Source organism: Vicia villosa, unplaced genomic scaffold (genome assembly GCF_029867415.1).
Source record: "Vicia villosa cultivar HV-30 ecotype Madison, WI unplaced genomic scaffold, Vvil1.0 ctg.000301F_1_1_1, whole genome shotgun sequence".
Lineage (NCBI taxonomy): Eukaryota > Viridiplantae > Streptophyta > Magnoliopsida > Fabales > Fabaceae > Vicia > Vicia villosa.
In genome coordinates this window covers 309258-326252 of record NW_026705129.1, presented here as the reverse complement: position 1 = coordinate 326252, position 16995 = coordinate 309258, and the positions used below count along the sequence as shown (strand labels likewise).

Below are 16995 nucleotides of genomic sequence, written 5' to 3'. Positions count from 1 at the left end.
TTGGTAAACAAAAGAAATTACCTTTTCCTCATAGAATAACTATTTCTACTGCCCCTTTTGAAATTCTTCATGTTGATTTATAGGGAACCTTCTCTACTACATTTATATTAGGTCATAGATATTTCTTGACTTTGGTAGATGATTTCTCTAGGTACACTTGGATCATATTCCTTAACTCAAAAGATCAAACTAAAAACAAACTTACCCAATTTGTAGCTTACATTGAGAACCAATTCAATTCATATTTAAAATGCCTCAGATATGACAATGGAATTGACTTTGTTGCCCTTACTGATTTTCTTCTATCCAAAGGAATTGTCCCTCAAAAGTCTTTGTTGAAACACCCCAACAAAATGAGGTGGTTGAGAGGAAACACCAACATATATTGAATGTAGCTAGAACCATTTTTCTTCATTCTTCAATTCCTTTAAACATGTGGAACTTTTGTGTCCAACATGCTATCCATTTAATTAACAGACTTCCTTCACCATTGTTGAAATTTAAATGTCCATACGAACTTCTACATTACACTTCTCTCGTCCTAATCCACTTAAAGGTCTTTGGATATTTGGGTTTTGCCTCTACTTTGCAGGCCCATAGAACTAAATTTCAACCAAGAGCTAGGAAAGTTGTCTTTCTTGGTTTTAAGGAAGGCACTAAAGGATACATACTATATGATTTAAAAAATCATAACCTTTTTGTTTCTAGACATGTGGTATTCTATGAAACACAATTTCCTTTTAATTCTCCTGTGTCTTCTTCTACTACACAGTCTGCATCTACTGCTTTTCCCATCTATGATAACCCCACTACTTATGTACAGCCCTCTAGTTATAGTGACACATCAAATCCTACTGATATTTCAAGCTCCCCTTTACAGCCTGGTGTTACTTCATCTCCTCACTTGTCCACATTGGATACCTCACATAATTCTAGCCCTGTACCTTCCATAAGTACCAGTTCTGCCCCTATCAGTTATCCCTCCAATACCAGTCTTGTCCCTATCAGTCCTCCCTCCAATTCTTCCTATGGTTCTTTCCCTTTATCCAATGGACAATCTTAGGCTTCCATAGAGGAACCTACATATTCGTCCATCCATATCCCTGCTAACACGGTATCAGCCCCTCCTATAAGACTGATTACTGTTGTTTCACTGCAACACATAATTCTTACTCAAACAAACTTTCTCCCTCTAAGACTCCCTGTCCCTAGGCATCTGTTTTGTCATGTGACCAGTGTTCACCATCAAGCAAACACTTTTATCTTTCCATTTCCTCACACATTGAACCTAAAACCTTTAACCAAGCTATAAAACACGACTGCTGGAAGAAAGTCGCAGATGTTGAACTACTTTTTCTTGCAGAAAACCATATTTGGGATGTGGTTGATCTACCTCATGGCAAAACTCCTATTGGCTGCAAATGGGTTTATAAAATTAAAACATAAGGTTGATGGATCTACAGAGAGATTTAAAGCTAGGTTGGTGGCCAAAAAAGTATACACAAATGGATGGCATCGATTACTTTGATACTTTTTCTCCTGTAGCAAAAATCACTACAACTCGTGTTTTGTTATCATTAGCAGCCATTAAGGTATGGCACTTAGAGCAACTGAATGTTAACAATTCCTTTTTCCACGATGACTTACATGAAGTGGTATACATGAACCTTCCCCTGGCCTCTCTAATGTTGATCCTTCTAAGGGTTGTAGATTACAAAAATCCTTGTATGGTCTTAAGCAGGCCAGTAGGCAATGGTATGCAAAGTTATCCTCTTTCCTTATCTCTCTTAGCTACAATTAGTCTCAAGTTGATTACTGCTTATATGTTAAGTCTACCAACCATGAATTTACTGCTCTATTGGTATATGTTGATGATGTAGTGCTGACAGGTAATTCTCTCTCTGAAATCCACAAGGTTACACATATTTTGGATCAAAGGTTCAAAATAAAAGACCTTGGACAATTGAGATACTTTCTCGGATTTGAAATTGCTAGGTCCAAATATGGTAATTTTCTCAATCAATGAAAGTATACTCTTGAATTATTGGAGGATGCTGGTTTGCTTGTAGCCAAACCATATACAGTGCCTTACAACCCTACTACAAAACTTTCCACTGATGAGGGTCAGCTCTTGGATGACCTATCTTCAAACCGCAAGCTAATTGGCAGATTGATTTATCTTACTAATTCCAGACCAAACATCTCATTTGCCATCCAACATTTAAGCTAATATGTGTCCCAACCTCATATCCCATATTACTAAGCTGACTTACATGTCCTTTGATACCTAAAGTTTGTTCCTACAAAAGGTATCTTGTTTTCCTCCTTTAGCAAGTTGCAACTGTTTGGTTTTGCTTACTCTGATTGGGCTAGATGCCCCGATACCAGAAAAAATGTCACTGGCTATTGCATTATGCTAGATCATCTATAATTTGTTGGAAATCTAAAAAGTAGCAAACGGTTTCCCGCTCTTCTACTGAGGCTGATTACCGTGCTCTAGCTTCTATCAGTTGTGAACTGCAGTGGTTGCAGTACGTATTTCGTGATTTTCCTGCGACCTTTACCCAGCCTGCATCAGTTTTTTGTGAGAGTAAATCCGCGATTTACTTGACTCACAATCCTTCATTTCATGAACGCAATAAGCATATGGAATTGGATTGTCATGTTGTCTGTGAAAAGATCAATTCAAAACTTATCTACATGCTGCCTGTGTCTACCCATGATCAGTTAGCTGACATGTTTATAAAATCATTGCACTCTCCATTGTTGCAAGGTTGTTTGGGCAAGCTAGGCCTTTGCAACATCCAATGCCCACCTTGAGGGAGGATATTAGCATATATCACTATAGTATTACTTTTATATTTAAGATATCTAGCTTATTTTGACACCTACACCGTATTTATATACGGTACAGCCTACTTTTTCCTTTACTTTAATATTATTTCTTGCATTGATATTTGAGTCACTTTTAAAACTGCATAGAAATACGGTGTAAACAAATACTGTGTCACAATATGATGTAAGTATAGCATATCTGTTAATAATATATGATGCCGCCATTTTGAAATGTGAGTAACGATGGAGGATATGTTTAATCTTAAAGGTAGAGTCTCTTAATTGATAATTTGATATCACTTGTGTTCTCTCCATATTAGTAATGTTTTTGGAAGGGCCTATAAATGAAATTATACTTTCTATTTTTTAATATTAAATGTGATCCACTTATTTAAATTATTTATTTTAGTTATTACAATCTCAAGTGTTAATTAAATTAAACAATTGATATTAACAATTTTCATTTTTTTAATATGATCGAGTATAATGTTTTTAAAATTTATTTTCATTTTTATTTGGTAATATGTTTACAATATATTTTTTTATTTAAAAAGTTGATATTTTCCATAAACTTTTTTTTTTTAATTTTCCTTAATTATTGTGTATCTTAAAGTAGATGTTGTCAAATATTCATTATGTATTATGATTATTTTGCATTTGTTTTGGTTGTTGTTACAAATTGAAATAAAGAATAAATCAAATTCATCACATTGATTATTTAATAATACATAGATAGTATAAGTACACTAGTAAAATTTTGAAGTTTCTAACTCCTTCACGGGTTCAAAGGCTCAAAGAAGGGACTTTGTGTAGGGTCAAGTGAAAACTACTACGGATGAAATCTTGGAGTGCTTTTTGAAGGATAGAAAAACACTTAGAAAGGGGGGGTTTGAATAAGTGTAGCTTTAAAAACTTGACAGATAAAAATAAATTGCACAGTTATTTTTATCCTGGTTCGTTGTTAACTAAACTACTCCAATCCACCCCCGCAGAGATGATTTACCTCAACTGAGGATTTAATCCACTAATCGCACGGATTACAATGGTTCTCCACTTAGTCAGCAACTAAGTCTTCCAGAGTCTTCTGATCACACACTGATCACTCCAGGAACAACTGCTTAGATACCCTCTAAGACTTTTCTAGAGTCTACTGATCCACACGATCACTCTAGTTACAACCTGCTTAGATAACCTCTAAGACTTCCTAGAGTATTCTGATCCACACGATCACTCTAGTTCCTTACAACTTAATGTAATCAATTCTAAGAGTTTACAAATGCTTCTTAAAAGCGATAATCACAACTGTGATATTTCTCTTAACGTTTAAGCTTAATGTCACTAATATATTACAACAGCAATGTAGTGAGCTTTGATGAAGATGAAGATTCTGAGCTTTGATTTGAACAGAGTTTAAGCAAGTTGATTTGAGTTGTTTTGGTGCAGAATCGTTAACCTTGCTTCTCATCAGAACTTCATATTTATAGGCGTTTGGAGAAGATGACCGTTGAATGCATTTAATGCTTTGCGTGTTCCGTACAGCATCGCATTTAATGTTATACGCTTTTGTCAACTACCTCGAGCCTTGTTCACGCTGTGTCTACTGACGTAGCCTTTAATAGCTTTTAACGTTCCTTTTGTCAGTCAGCGTAGCTTGCCACTTGTACTTCCTTCTGATCTGATGTTTGTGAATACAACGTTTGAATATCATCAGAGTCAAACAGCTTGGTGCATAGCATCTTCTGATCTTCTGACCTTGAAGTGCTTCTGAGCGTGATACCATCAGAACTTCAGTGCTTCTGTTCTCTTGTTCTTCTGATGCTTCCATAGACCCATGTTCTGATTCTGCTTCGACCATCTTCTGATGTCTTGCCAGACCATGTTCTGATGTTGCATGCTGAACCCTTTGAGACAAAGCTTCTGAGCGCTGAATTATGCGTACTCTTTATATATATTTCCTGAAAAGGAAATTGCATTGGATTAGAGTACCATATTATCTTAAGCAAAATTCATATTATTGTTATCATCAAAACTAAGATAATTGATCAGAACAAATCTTGTTCTAACAATCTCCCCCTTTTTGATGATGACAAAAACATATATAAATGATATGAATTTGCGATCAGAAAGAATAGACGGCAAAAGACAAATTACACAGCTATAGCATAAGCATATGAATATGTCTCCCCCTGAGATTAACAATCTCCCCCTGAGATAAATAATTTCCCCCTGAAATAAATACTCGAAGAACTTTAATAAAAGACTTCCCTGATTATTTCGGTAGAGACGATCATATAAGCTTCTGTCTTCAGAGAATTCATAGCTTCTGACTTCTGCTTCCATAGGACAGCTTCAGAACTAGAATTTCTTTAGATTCCTAGAACACTCACAGCTTCTGATTCCTGCTTCCATCTAGGACAGCTTCAGAACTTGAATTTCTTTGATCTTCTGAACATTCACAGCTTCTGACTTCTGCTTCCATCTAGGACAGCTTCAGAACTTGAATTTCTTTGATCTTCTGAACATTCACAGCTTCTGATTTCTGCTTCCATTTAGGACAGCTTCAGAACTTGAGTTTTCTGGATCTTTAGAACATTCACAGCTTCTGATTTCTGCTTCCCTCGGATAGCTTCAGAGCTTTGAATTTCTACCAACATCACTTCATGCTAGATTTGTATCAGAACATTGTTGAATGTACCAGAGCATCATCTGAGCATCTCTACATCCTGAAATGTTACAGAACAAAAAACTAAACGACAAAAGTCAGCATGAACGAGTTAGAACATAAAATGTATATTCGAACACATAATATGTATCAGAGCCATATAGGCTAAAATAATGTATCAGAGCAAATAGAATTTTGTCAGATCAAATAGACAAATATGGATCAAATTCTATTATCAGTGCTTCTGATCTCTGAAGCTTGACAGCACTCAGCTTGCTTCAATTTCCATGGTTTTGCTTCTGTGTCTGCTTTGAAGATTCTCTTCACTTCTTTATACCTGCAAAACACTTAAACCATATAGAACTTGCAGTTCTTGTTAGTAAATGTGTGGGAGCTTTACCCAGCAACTGATAGATTTAATCAAATCATTTATCATTTATCTTCTCCCCCTTTTTGTCATAACATCAAAAAGAATATTTCAAAAGATTCAGATGAATAAAACGACAAATAAAATCACTGGAATGTAAAACAAGGAAAGTTTTTATTGATAATCAAAAATATTACAAGAGAGGATGTTTAACAAGCAGATGCAACAAGGAAAGAAAACTACAAAGACCAAAAGACTAAGATCCTAGCCTACGCAAAATCCGCGCCAGAACATCATGAATCCCGTCAGTGCTTGTAGCTTGCCTTGTCATGAAGGAGCGAAACTCAGCATTGGCTGCTTCTTGCGCGTCCAAGCGAGAAGCCAGCATAGCTTGATTCTGATGAAGAGTTTCCAAGGTCTCCATTAGAGCTGAGGTTTCACCAGAAGAAGAGGCACCTGAATTTCTGCCAAAAGGGACAGCAATCTCAGCAGGGTGATCTTCTGGGAGATCTTCAGCTTGTGCATCTTCCATTTCCTCATATGAGTCTGACTCAGAAGTAGCCTTAGCATATTCTGGTTCAGGCAGCTCAGAAGTTCCATCTTCCAACGCTTGAAGAATAGCTGCTAGGTTTGTTGGAGGAGTAGGACCAGCAACTTCAGCACGATAAACCACTACTGGAAAGACCATGTGAGGTGCTTTTTCAGAAGGGTTCATTCTGAACCAGTTGAACAGCCACTGAAAATCTCCAGTCAGCACAGGAAACCATGGTCTCCACACCACGATGTCTCTGTAGAGATTTTCTTCTTCCAACTCATCTGCTGGTATCTTCCTTTCAAGAACACTTCTGTTCCTGGTGAGATGGTGATGGCTGCTCTCACCAACTTCCAACCGGAGACCACGAACACCAGGAGCTTCAGACATAATCCTTCTTTGAGTGTCTGTAGCCTTAGCCAGAAAATCCTGACGAAAGGTATTCCAAAGGTTGTTTGTAGCATACTCATCCAGATGGTTAAGGTGAGCAGCACCTAGAATCTCCAACCAGCCATTTACATCAGAATGTAAAAGCTCCAGATATGATTGAGTGGTAGGGGTTGGAGGGTTGACAGTGAACCTAGAGTCGGGAAGAACAACACTATAGGGATTAGGTGTTCTGGTGGGAAAAGGGTGTGAGAGAGATGAAGAAATATCTGATGGAAGGGTTGAAGGAGAGGAGATATCAGATGGTGAAGAAGGTGGTTCCGAGAGGATGAATGAGGAGGAAGAGGTGGTGGAGGTCTTTGAAGAGGGAGGTGATTGAGGGGTACCGTCAAGGGGTTGATACACTTTGAGAGGGTCATAGGTGATCCTTACTCTTTTTGGTTTGGTCTCTTGTTCAGCAGTTGCCTTTCTCTTTTGTTTCCGATCATTATCTTGATTCCCAGAGCTTGACGATGGATTCATGATGGATTTTCAGATATTGGAAACAACTAGGGTTTATGATATGAATGCAAAGAGAGAGAGAACGAAAAAGAAACTGTATGCAAAGTGAGAGAAATATAAGAGGGAAAAGAAACGTTTGAAGAATATAAAAAGAAAACTGAAAGGGAGTTAATGATGAAAAGCATTTAATGTTACGTGACATGAGGAGAGATAATAAAGACAAAAGACGTGATTTGCACAGTTACCTAAGTAGACGTCCCCTCAACTGCACGCACACTTGTCCAGGAGTAGTGAACACGTGTTTACCATCTGGATAGCCAGTTACAGCTGTTTTGCTTTTAAAGAGATTCTGAATCAACTTAGACAACGAAACGTTAGTAATAACCGAATCACAATTTCTAATTGATTTTAATCAGAACTTCTTAAGAAAAAGATTTCATTTCAGAAGATACCCATATATAAGAACTTCTCATCTTCTACTTCTGGGCTTGTTTCTGAAGACTCATTTTGTACCAATTATATTGAATCCATCTGGTCTAGGAACAAGATCCCAAACATCATTCCTTGTAAACTGATTCAGTTCTTCTTGCATAGCAATTATCCAGTCTGGATCTTCTAGAGCATGATCAACAGAAGTTGGCTCGATCAAAGATACAAGACCTAATTGACAACCTGCATTGTTCTTAAGGAATGCTCTTGTTCTGATTGGATCATCCTTCTTTCCAAGAATGACATCTTCTGAATGACCAGAGATGAGTCTGGATGATCTTCTGATAGATGGTTCTTCAGAAATGCTTAGATTCTCCAGAGAAGCTGATACTTGATCTTCCGATTCTTTGCTTCTGAGAGGTTCTGCTTCTGATGCGTTGCTTCTTGGCTCAACAACTTCTGATATATCAATATCACAATTTGCAAAATTATCAAACTGCTTTGGTTTTTCAGAACCAAGCTTATCATCAAACCTGATATTGATTGATTCTTCTACAGTCAATGTTTCAGTATTGTATACCCTGTAGCCTTTTGAGCGTTCAGAATATCCAAGAAGGAAACACTTTTGAGCTTTGGAATCAAACTTACCAAGATGATCTTTAGTGTTCAGAATAAAGCATACACATCCAAAAGGATGGAAATATGAAATGTTGGGCTTTCTATTCTTCCACAATTCATAAGGAGTCTTATTTAGAATAGGTCTGATAGAGATTCTATTCTGAATATAGCATGCAGTGTTTATTGCTTCTGCCCAGAAATGCTTAGCCATATTGGTTTCATTGATCATGGTTCTGGCCATTTCTTGCAGAGTCCTATTCTTCGTTCTACAACTCCATTTTGCTGTGGAGTTCTAGGACAAGAGAAATCATGGGCAATACCATTCTCTTTGAAGAATTCTTCAAAGGATCTGTTCTCAAATTCACCACCATGATCACTTCTGACCTTTATGATTTTACACTCTTTTTCAGATTGAATCTGAATGCAGAAATCAAAGAACACTGAATGAGTCTCATCCTTGTGTTTCAAGAATTTTATCCATGTCCAGCGGCTATAATCATCTACGATGACTAATCCATATTTCTTCCCTCTGACAGATGCTGTTTTGACTGGGCCAAACAGATCAATGTGCAAGAGTTCTAATGGCCTTGAGGTAGAAACAACATTCTTGGACTTGAATGCAGGTTTGGAGAACTTGCCCTTCTGACATGCTTCACAAAGAGCATCTGATTTGAATTTCAGATTAGGGAGTCCTCTGACCAGATTTAGTTTGTTAATCTGAGAAATCTTTCTCAAACTAGCATGACCTAATCTTCTGTGCCAGACCCACTGCTCTTCAGAAACAGACATAAGACAAGTCACCTTCTGACTCATAAGATCTTGCAGATCTGTCTTATAAATGTTGTTCTTCCTCTTGCCTGTAAATAGGATTGAGCCATCCTTCTGATTTACAGCCTTGCAAGACTCTTGATTAAAGATTATATCATAACCATTGTCACTCAATTGACTGATAGATAAGAGGTTATGTGTTAATCCTTCTACAAGAAGTACATTAGAAATGGAAGGAGAGTTACCAGACTTTATAGTTCCAGAGCCAATTATCTTGCCCTTCTGATCTCCTCCAAACTTGACTTCTCCTCCAGACTTAAGCACCAGGTCTTGGAACATAGACCTTCTTCCTGTCATGTGTCGTGAGCATCCAGAGTCCAGGTACCATGACATGTTGTGCTTTGTCCTTTTTGCAGTCAAGGATATCTGCAATAGGAATAATCTTATCCTTAGGTACCCACATCTTTTTGGGTCCTTTCTTGTTAGATTTTCTCAAGTTCTGATTGAACTTGGGTTTAACATTGTAAGCAATAGGAGGAACAGCGTGATAATTCTTAATGTGAGTTTCATGATATTTCCTAGGTTGTGTCACATGCTTTTTGGTGTGTGTTATGTGAAAGCTTTGAGCATGTGAAGTGTGCCTAATATCATGAGAGTGGCCATACTTGAACTGATCATACAATGGCTTGTATGTAATTTTCATTTCATCAACAGGTTCAAGTTTGTATGGGGTTTCACCCTCAAAACCAATGCCAACTCTTTTGTTTCCAGACACAGCATATATCATAGAAGCTAGCTGACTTCTGCCAATACTTCTAGATAAGAACTTCCTGAAACTTAAATCATATTCTTTCAGAATATGGTTTAGACTAGGAGTGGATTGTTCTGAATCAGAAGGAGATCCAACATTATTGGATAATTTTAAAAGTTTTTCTTTTAATTCAGAATTCTCCAACTCAAGCTTCTTTGTTTCAAATTCAAATAGCTTTTTCAGCTTTTTGTATTTGAGACTAATCTGAGACTTGAGTTCCAGAAGTTCAGTTAGACCGGAAACTAACTCATCTCTAGTAAGTTCAGAAAATACCTCTTCAGAATCTGATTCTGATCCGTCATCTTCTGTCGCCATCAGCGCACAGTTAGCCTGCTCATCTTCAGAGTCTGAATCATCTTCTGACTCATCCCAGGTTGCCATAAGACCTTTCTTCTTATGAAACTTCTTCTTGGGATTTTCCTTCTGAAGATTTGGACATTCATTCTTGAAGTGTCCAGGCTCATTGCATTCATAGCACATGACCTTCTTCTTGTCAAATCTTCTTTCATCAGAAGATTCTCCACGTTCAAATTTCCTTGAACTTCCTTTGCTTGGTCTTCTAGAGTTGATTTAGCCTTCTGGAGATCAAGGACAGTTCATCTTCTTCTTCAGATTCTGATTCTTCAGGATCTTCTTCTCTAGCCTGAAAAGCGTTAGTGCATTTCTTGATATTTGATTTTAATGCAATAGACTTACCTTTCTTTTGAGGCTCGTTTGCGTCCAGCTCTATTTCATGACTTCTCAAGGCACTGATAAGCTCTTCCAGAGAAACTTCATTCAGATTCTTTGCAATCTTGAATGCAGTCACCATAGGACCCCATCTTCTGGGTAAGCTTCTGATGATCTTCTTTACGTGATCAGCCTTGGTGTATCCCTTGTCAAGAACTCTCAATCCAGCAGTAAGAGTTTGAAATCTTGAAAACATCTTTTCAATGTCTTCATCATCCTCCATCTTGAAGGCTTCATACTTCTGGATTAAAGTTAGAGCTTTAGTCTCCTTGACTTGAGCATTTCCTTCATGAGTCATTTTCAAGGACTCATATATGTCATAGGCCGTTTCCCTGTTAGATATCTTCTCATACTCAGCATGAGAGATAGCATTCAGCAAAACAGTTCTGCATTTATGATGATTCCTGAAAAGCTTTTTCTGATCATCATTCATCTCTTGCCTTGTCAGCTTTACGCCACTGGCATTTACTGGATGTTTGTAACCATCCATCAGAAGATCCCATAGATCACCATCTAGACCCAGAAAGTAACTTTCCAGTTTATCTTTCCAGTATTCAAAGTTTTCACCATCAAATACCGGCGGTCTAGTATAACCATTGTTACCATTGTATTGCTCAGCAGAGCCAGATGTAGATGCAGGTGGATCTGTTGGAATTTCACCAGCCATCTTTTACTGAAGCGTTTTTCTCTTCCTGAATCTTTTCTAAACACGGTTAAGTGCTTGCACCTTAGAACCGGCGCTCTGATGCCAATTGAAGGATAGAAAAACACTTAGAAAGGGGGGGTTTGAATAAGTGTAGCTTTAAAAACTTGACAGATAAAAATAAATTGCACAGTTATTTTTATCCTGGTTCGTTGTTAACTAAACTACTCCAGTCCACCCCCGCAGAGATGATTTACCTCAACTGAGGATTTAATCCACTAATCGCACGGATTACAATGGTTCTCCACTTAGTCAGCAACTAAGTCTTCCAGAGTCTTCTGATCACACATTGATCACTCCAGGAACAACTGCTTAGATACCCTCTAAGACTTTTCTAGAGTCTACTGATCCACACGATCACTCTAGTTACAACCTGCTTAGATAACCTCTAAGACTTCCTAGAGTATTCTGATCCACACGATCACTCTAGTTCCTTACAACTTAATGTAATCAATTCTAAGAGTTTACAAATGCTTCTTAAAAGCGATAATCACAACTGTGATATTTCTCTTAACGTTTAAGCTTAATCTCACTAATATATTACAACAGCAATGTAGTGAGCTTTGATGAAGATGAAGATTCTGAGCTTTGATTTGAACAGAGTTTAAGCAAGTTGATTTGAGTTGTTTTGGTGCAGAATCGTTAACCTTGCTTCTCATCAGAACTTCATATTTATAGGCGTTTGGAGAAGATGACCGTTGAATGCATTTAATGCTTTGCGTGTTCCGTACAGCATCGCATTTAATGTTATACGCTTTTGTCAACTACCTCGAGCCTTGTTCACGCTGTGTCTACTGACGTAGCCTTTAATAGCTTTTAACGTTCCTTTTGTCAGTCAGCGTAGCTTGCCACTTGTACTTCCTTCTGATCTGATGTTTGTGAATACAACGTTTGAATATCATCAGAGTCAAACAGCTTGGTGCATAGCATCTTCTGATCTTCTGACCTTGAAGTGCTTCTGAGCGTGATACCATCAGAACTTCAGTGCTTCTGTTCTCTTGTTCTTCTGATGCTTCCATAGACCCATGTTCTGATTCTGCTTCGACCATCTTCTGATGTCTTGCCAGACCATGTTCTGATGTTGCATGCTGAACCCTTTGAGACAAAGCTTCTGAGCGCTGAATTATGCGTACTCTTTATATATATTTCCTGAAAAGGAAATTGCATTGGATTAGAGTACCATATTATCTTAAGCAAAATTCATATTATTGTTATCATCAAAACTAAGATAATTGATCAGAACAAATCTTGTTCTAACACTTTTGTCGATGTTGAGATAACCCGAAGATATTTTGAGGAAGATGATGAAGATGAACTCAATACTCATTGAAGAAGAAGAAGAAGAAGAATGCAAAGGTAGTTAGGAACCAGTTATGAAATTGTAACTGTTATTTTTTGTATATTGTTACACACACACACACACACACACACACACACACACACACACACACACACACATATATATATATACATACACACACACACACACACACACACACATATATATATATATACATACACACACACAAGAGCTTGTGTGACTGTAGTTAAGCTAAGTACACACACTCCAATGTCGTGCTTTCACCAATGCGAACATAGTCATCCACAATATTAGTTGGTGATCCATATGCTAGAATATGAATGGTAGCGGTGCACTTCTACAATGGTGAAAGTCCCATTCTACCTATTGCATCAATTCTTCTTTGAAAGTACTCATCATGATTTCCAAGAGCTTCAACAATGCGAAGGAACACATGTCTTCTCATACGGAACCTTCGTCTGAATTGAGCCTCTGTGTATACAGGATTTTCAGAGAAGTAGTCATTGAACAATAGATTATGTCCTTCTTCACGACTTCGGTCTATCACATTTCTTTTTTTTCTATGTTTACTTTTATTGTTGGGTTTTTGTTTCACCTCTCGTACTAATCTTATCACCTCTTCCTCACTGTTGTCGTCAAGGCAATCATCTACGACTTCAGGGGTTAGCCGGAGCTGAGTATGGGGGCAGCAGAGTAACCAAGTTCTGACTGAGCAGATGTTGCAGAGCTTGAGACAGCGGCATGTGCAATGGGGTGAATGATCGCTTTGGCTTGGACCTCCAGGGGCGTTGGCCACCCTGTTGCTTTTGCTGATCCATTGATCTCTTCTGCTGAAATCTTGTTGGATAATATGGTCGGGATGTTAGGTTATCCTTCCTAATGGTCCCTTGTTCTGGAGATAGAAGAGGAATCTTCTCTTAATGCCATGAAAATGATGTGTATGCCATGTATGATATGTATGATATCTTTTTTCTTTCTTTTTTTTTTGAATAAAATATGATGCAAGAATGCCCCTGATGTATGATGAATGGAAAAAGAAATAATAAAAAAAATGATCAATACATATATATACATATAGCACATAATCACATAAGTTCATAGGTTCGACGTAGCGGCTCTCGGGAGCCAACCTTTTTATAGGGGGGTTCTAGAAGGTCTCATGGGGTCGTTCGTAACCTCTGAGACTTTTTGTCTCTTCGGATTTTAGAACAACTCATTTTATCCATGAGGTTCGAATTTTTGGGGTAGGTTCTCGGAGAGATCAGCCAAGTATCCAGTCCTGCCCTCAACAAAGTCAAACCTCGTTTTGGACATTTCCGAATACTCAACCCACTCCGAGTGGAGTTATCAATGAGACTCGTAGGCGATTCATACTCCCCTATTGATCTCAAAGTTAACTCCCACACTTAGGGTTTAACATTACATAATATGTCAGCAGTGCATATAAAAATATGACAATTAGGTAATTAAATATAAATATATTAACATAAACAATTAAATATAAACATATTATAAACAATTAAATATTTTTTAGATAAAAAACAAATAAACAATTTTTTTTTTAAAAGATAAAAACAATAATTACAAACCTTAAAAAAGGCGAATTAGCCAAACCCTAAAAAGTTGTCAAACCTAAACCCTGCCAAAACCTAAAACCTATAGGAGCATAGTATTCACCATTTAAGTTATCCCCAGCAGAGTCGCCAGCTGTAGCAACCTGCCTAAAAATTTATAGCTTAGAGAGTCGCCACCTATTCTACCAAGGCGAATAGGAAACCTTACGTAGTTGAGAGATCGGGGTAAGATACTATATTCAGGTCGAGGGAAGGTGTTAGGCACCCTCAACCCTTTCCTAAAGGCTAACATCTCAAAGATAAAGGTTCATGGCAAGGCTTATAAAGAAAGGTAACAGAGAGTAATAAGAGTTAAAGGCTAATTATTTGAACATGATTAGAGTTTGGAAGAGGGGGATTCGCCTTGTTGCCAAGTGCCTACGTACCTCCTTAGGGAGGATCAGAGTCTACGTAGTTCGGGGAAGGATTGTACGCCCTTAGGATTAGAACTTGATTTGGTATGGTTTGAAGGCTTTTTGAATGGCCTATTGTAATTTTAGAATAAGGATGAAAATTCGTAGTTTGATTTGAAGTATCTTAGAATTGGGAAGTGTTTTAGGATTTGGGCGTACAACCCTGATTTTAATTTGTACTATTAACCGCGATAATCGATTGATTCAATTACCATAGTTAACAGATTAGTAATTAGATCGTTACCAATTTTAATCAATTGATTTGATTATCACTAATAACGAATAATAATATTTTTTATAATTTTAATAGTTTAATTTGTATCGTTACCCCTCGTAATCGATTGATTCGATTAAAAATAATAACGAATTGATAAAAAGGGAATACTAATCATCATAATCAATAAGATGGTTAAAACCTTTTAGCAAAATAAGTGTATTTTTATTATATTATTTCATAACCTAAGTAAAATAATAGAAATTAGAAAGCCTAAAAAACCTAAATAAGATTAATATAACTTATTGTTCATACATGAACGTAAAGTACTAATAAAACAAGTTGTTGACTTTTCAAAGCCTTCTTAACCACCCAATCGTTTCATGACACATGGCAAAGTTATTAGATTAAAATGAATAAATAAATTGGTAAAAGTATACTTCTTTCTCTTTCCTCTTCTACATTCATTTTCTATCCTTCTCAAAGTTTTATTTTCTCAAAAAAGACCAAATCAAAAAAAAAATTCACATCAACATTAAGAATCAAAGAATCAAAGAGTAAGAATATTACCGCGGTGAGATTGATTAACGGCAGACGGAATCACTGCTGACGGCGGTGACCAACGGCAGACGGAATCACTGCTGACGGCGGTGACCGGAGATGGATCCGAACGGTTTCCGTGGACTTCGGCGAAGATTGACGTTGGATACCGTTGGAAACACGCGGTGGCTGTTCTGATTAGCTATCTTTCATATTTTCGTAGCTCCTGTTGATTGTTGTTGCAAGTTGTATGGGATTTTGGTTTTGTGTAGAGATTGAAGTTGGTAATCAATTTGTGAGAATTCCCTTTTTAAGAGTTTTGTTTTTTTTTTATATTGTGTTAGTAATAACAAATGGATGGATGGTTTTATCATGAATGTGGATTTGGTTATTGGTGTAATTTAATGGTGGGTTGTAAAGTGGGATGAATGAAGTTTTTTTTTGTTAATGGTGGTAGTGGTAATGTTAGAAATTGGTGATGATTTATTTTCCATAACAAAAACATGTACAATATGAATATGAATAGAGTGTGTAAGAAAATGTGGAGGATGGTTACTTGCTACTACTGTACGGGACAGAAAAAATATAGTGAAGGGGCTGCTATCTGTGTTAAAAAATTGTGTTGGTGGTTAAGTGTTAGATACGTGGGTGTGAAATTTTGTACGACATCGGTGTTTGTACGGGACAGAAAATAAGGGTTAGAAAAACTGGCCTCCCCCAATGTGTACAAAATAGTCCTATTTATATTAGTGCATTAGGTTAAATTAAAAATGGAAAAAAATAATTTAACATTAAGACTATTATCAACCAAATTATTTGTTTTGATTTTATCTAAAAATAGAGAAAATCAAATCAAATAAGTTTTAATGCTAATTGACTTGGACCAAAAGCTAAAAAACTATTATTTTAATTTTCTTGATTTTTTTGACTATAAAAGCAATAAAAATGGAGAAAAGTGAAAAATAAATATTTTTTTTAAATGCCTAATTAAATAATACGAAAATTAAAAAATTAAATGATTAAAAAATTATTTTTTGTGATTTTTAAATATAAAATGAAAATAAAATTACAACTAAAATTAAGGGAGAAAAGTTATAAGTGGGATTTGAACCTGGGACCCTGTACTTGCAAACCTTACATTCTTACCAAACACGCCAGGTCATCTAATCGAAATAAATGACTTTTCTGATTATATGAAGGCAAATTTTGGGGTATGACAGTTGGTACCCATTAAATGAGTATATTGGCTAGTGATGTTGGTTGATGGTGATTAAAACATAAAAAGTCAAGGATATGGAGAATTGTTGTCGGTAGAGAATGGTGGTGATTGAAACATAAAAGGTTGGGAATTTTGAGAGCCGTCACCAATAGGGAGCGATGGTCATGGACACATTTGAAAATTTGAGAACTGTCATCGATAGGAGTTTGTAAAAAATTATAATAAGAATTTCATTGATTGGGATCCATTTGATAAATTAAATATGATTAAAGATTAAAAGAAAAAATATGAAGATAAAATTGTGTGTAAAAAAAATACAAGTTACTGCTATGG

The 16995-nt window shown here is 36.7% G+C and overlaps 1 protein-coding gene across 1 annotated transcript; it reads right to left on the bottom strand.

Annotated features, from left to right (window-relative positions):
- Window positions 1–5748: 5748 nt before the first annotated feature.
- Window positions 5749–16144, bottom strand: LOC131626514 (uncharacterized). The gene is made up of 2 exons (XM_058897339.1): window positions 15474–16144; window positions 5749–13555 (listed from the first exon to the last, which is right to left on the bottom strand). The coding sequence occupies exon 2, from the start codon at window positions 7303–7305 to the stop codon at window positions 6121–6123; it is 1185 nt and encodes a 394-aa protein (XP_058753322.1). The 5' UTR covers window positions 7306–13555; window positions 15474–16144; the 3' UTR covers window positions 5749–6120.
- Between the last annotated feature and the right edge of the window lie 851 nt (window positions 16145–16995).

Coding starts and splice junctions, on each gene's coding strand:
- LOC131626514 (XM_058897339.1), bottom strand. CDS start 7,305: ATGAATCCATCGTCAAGCTCTGGGAATCAAGATAATGATCGGAAACAA.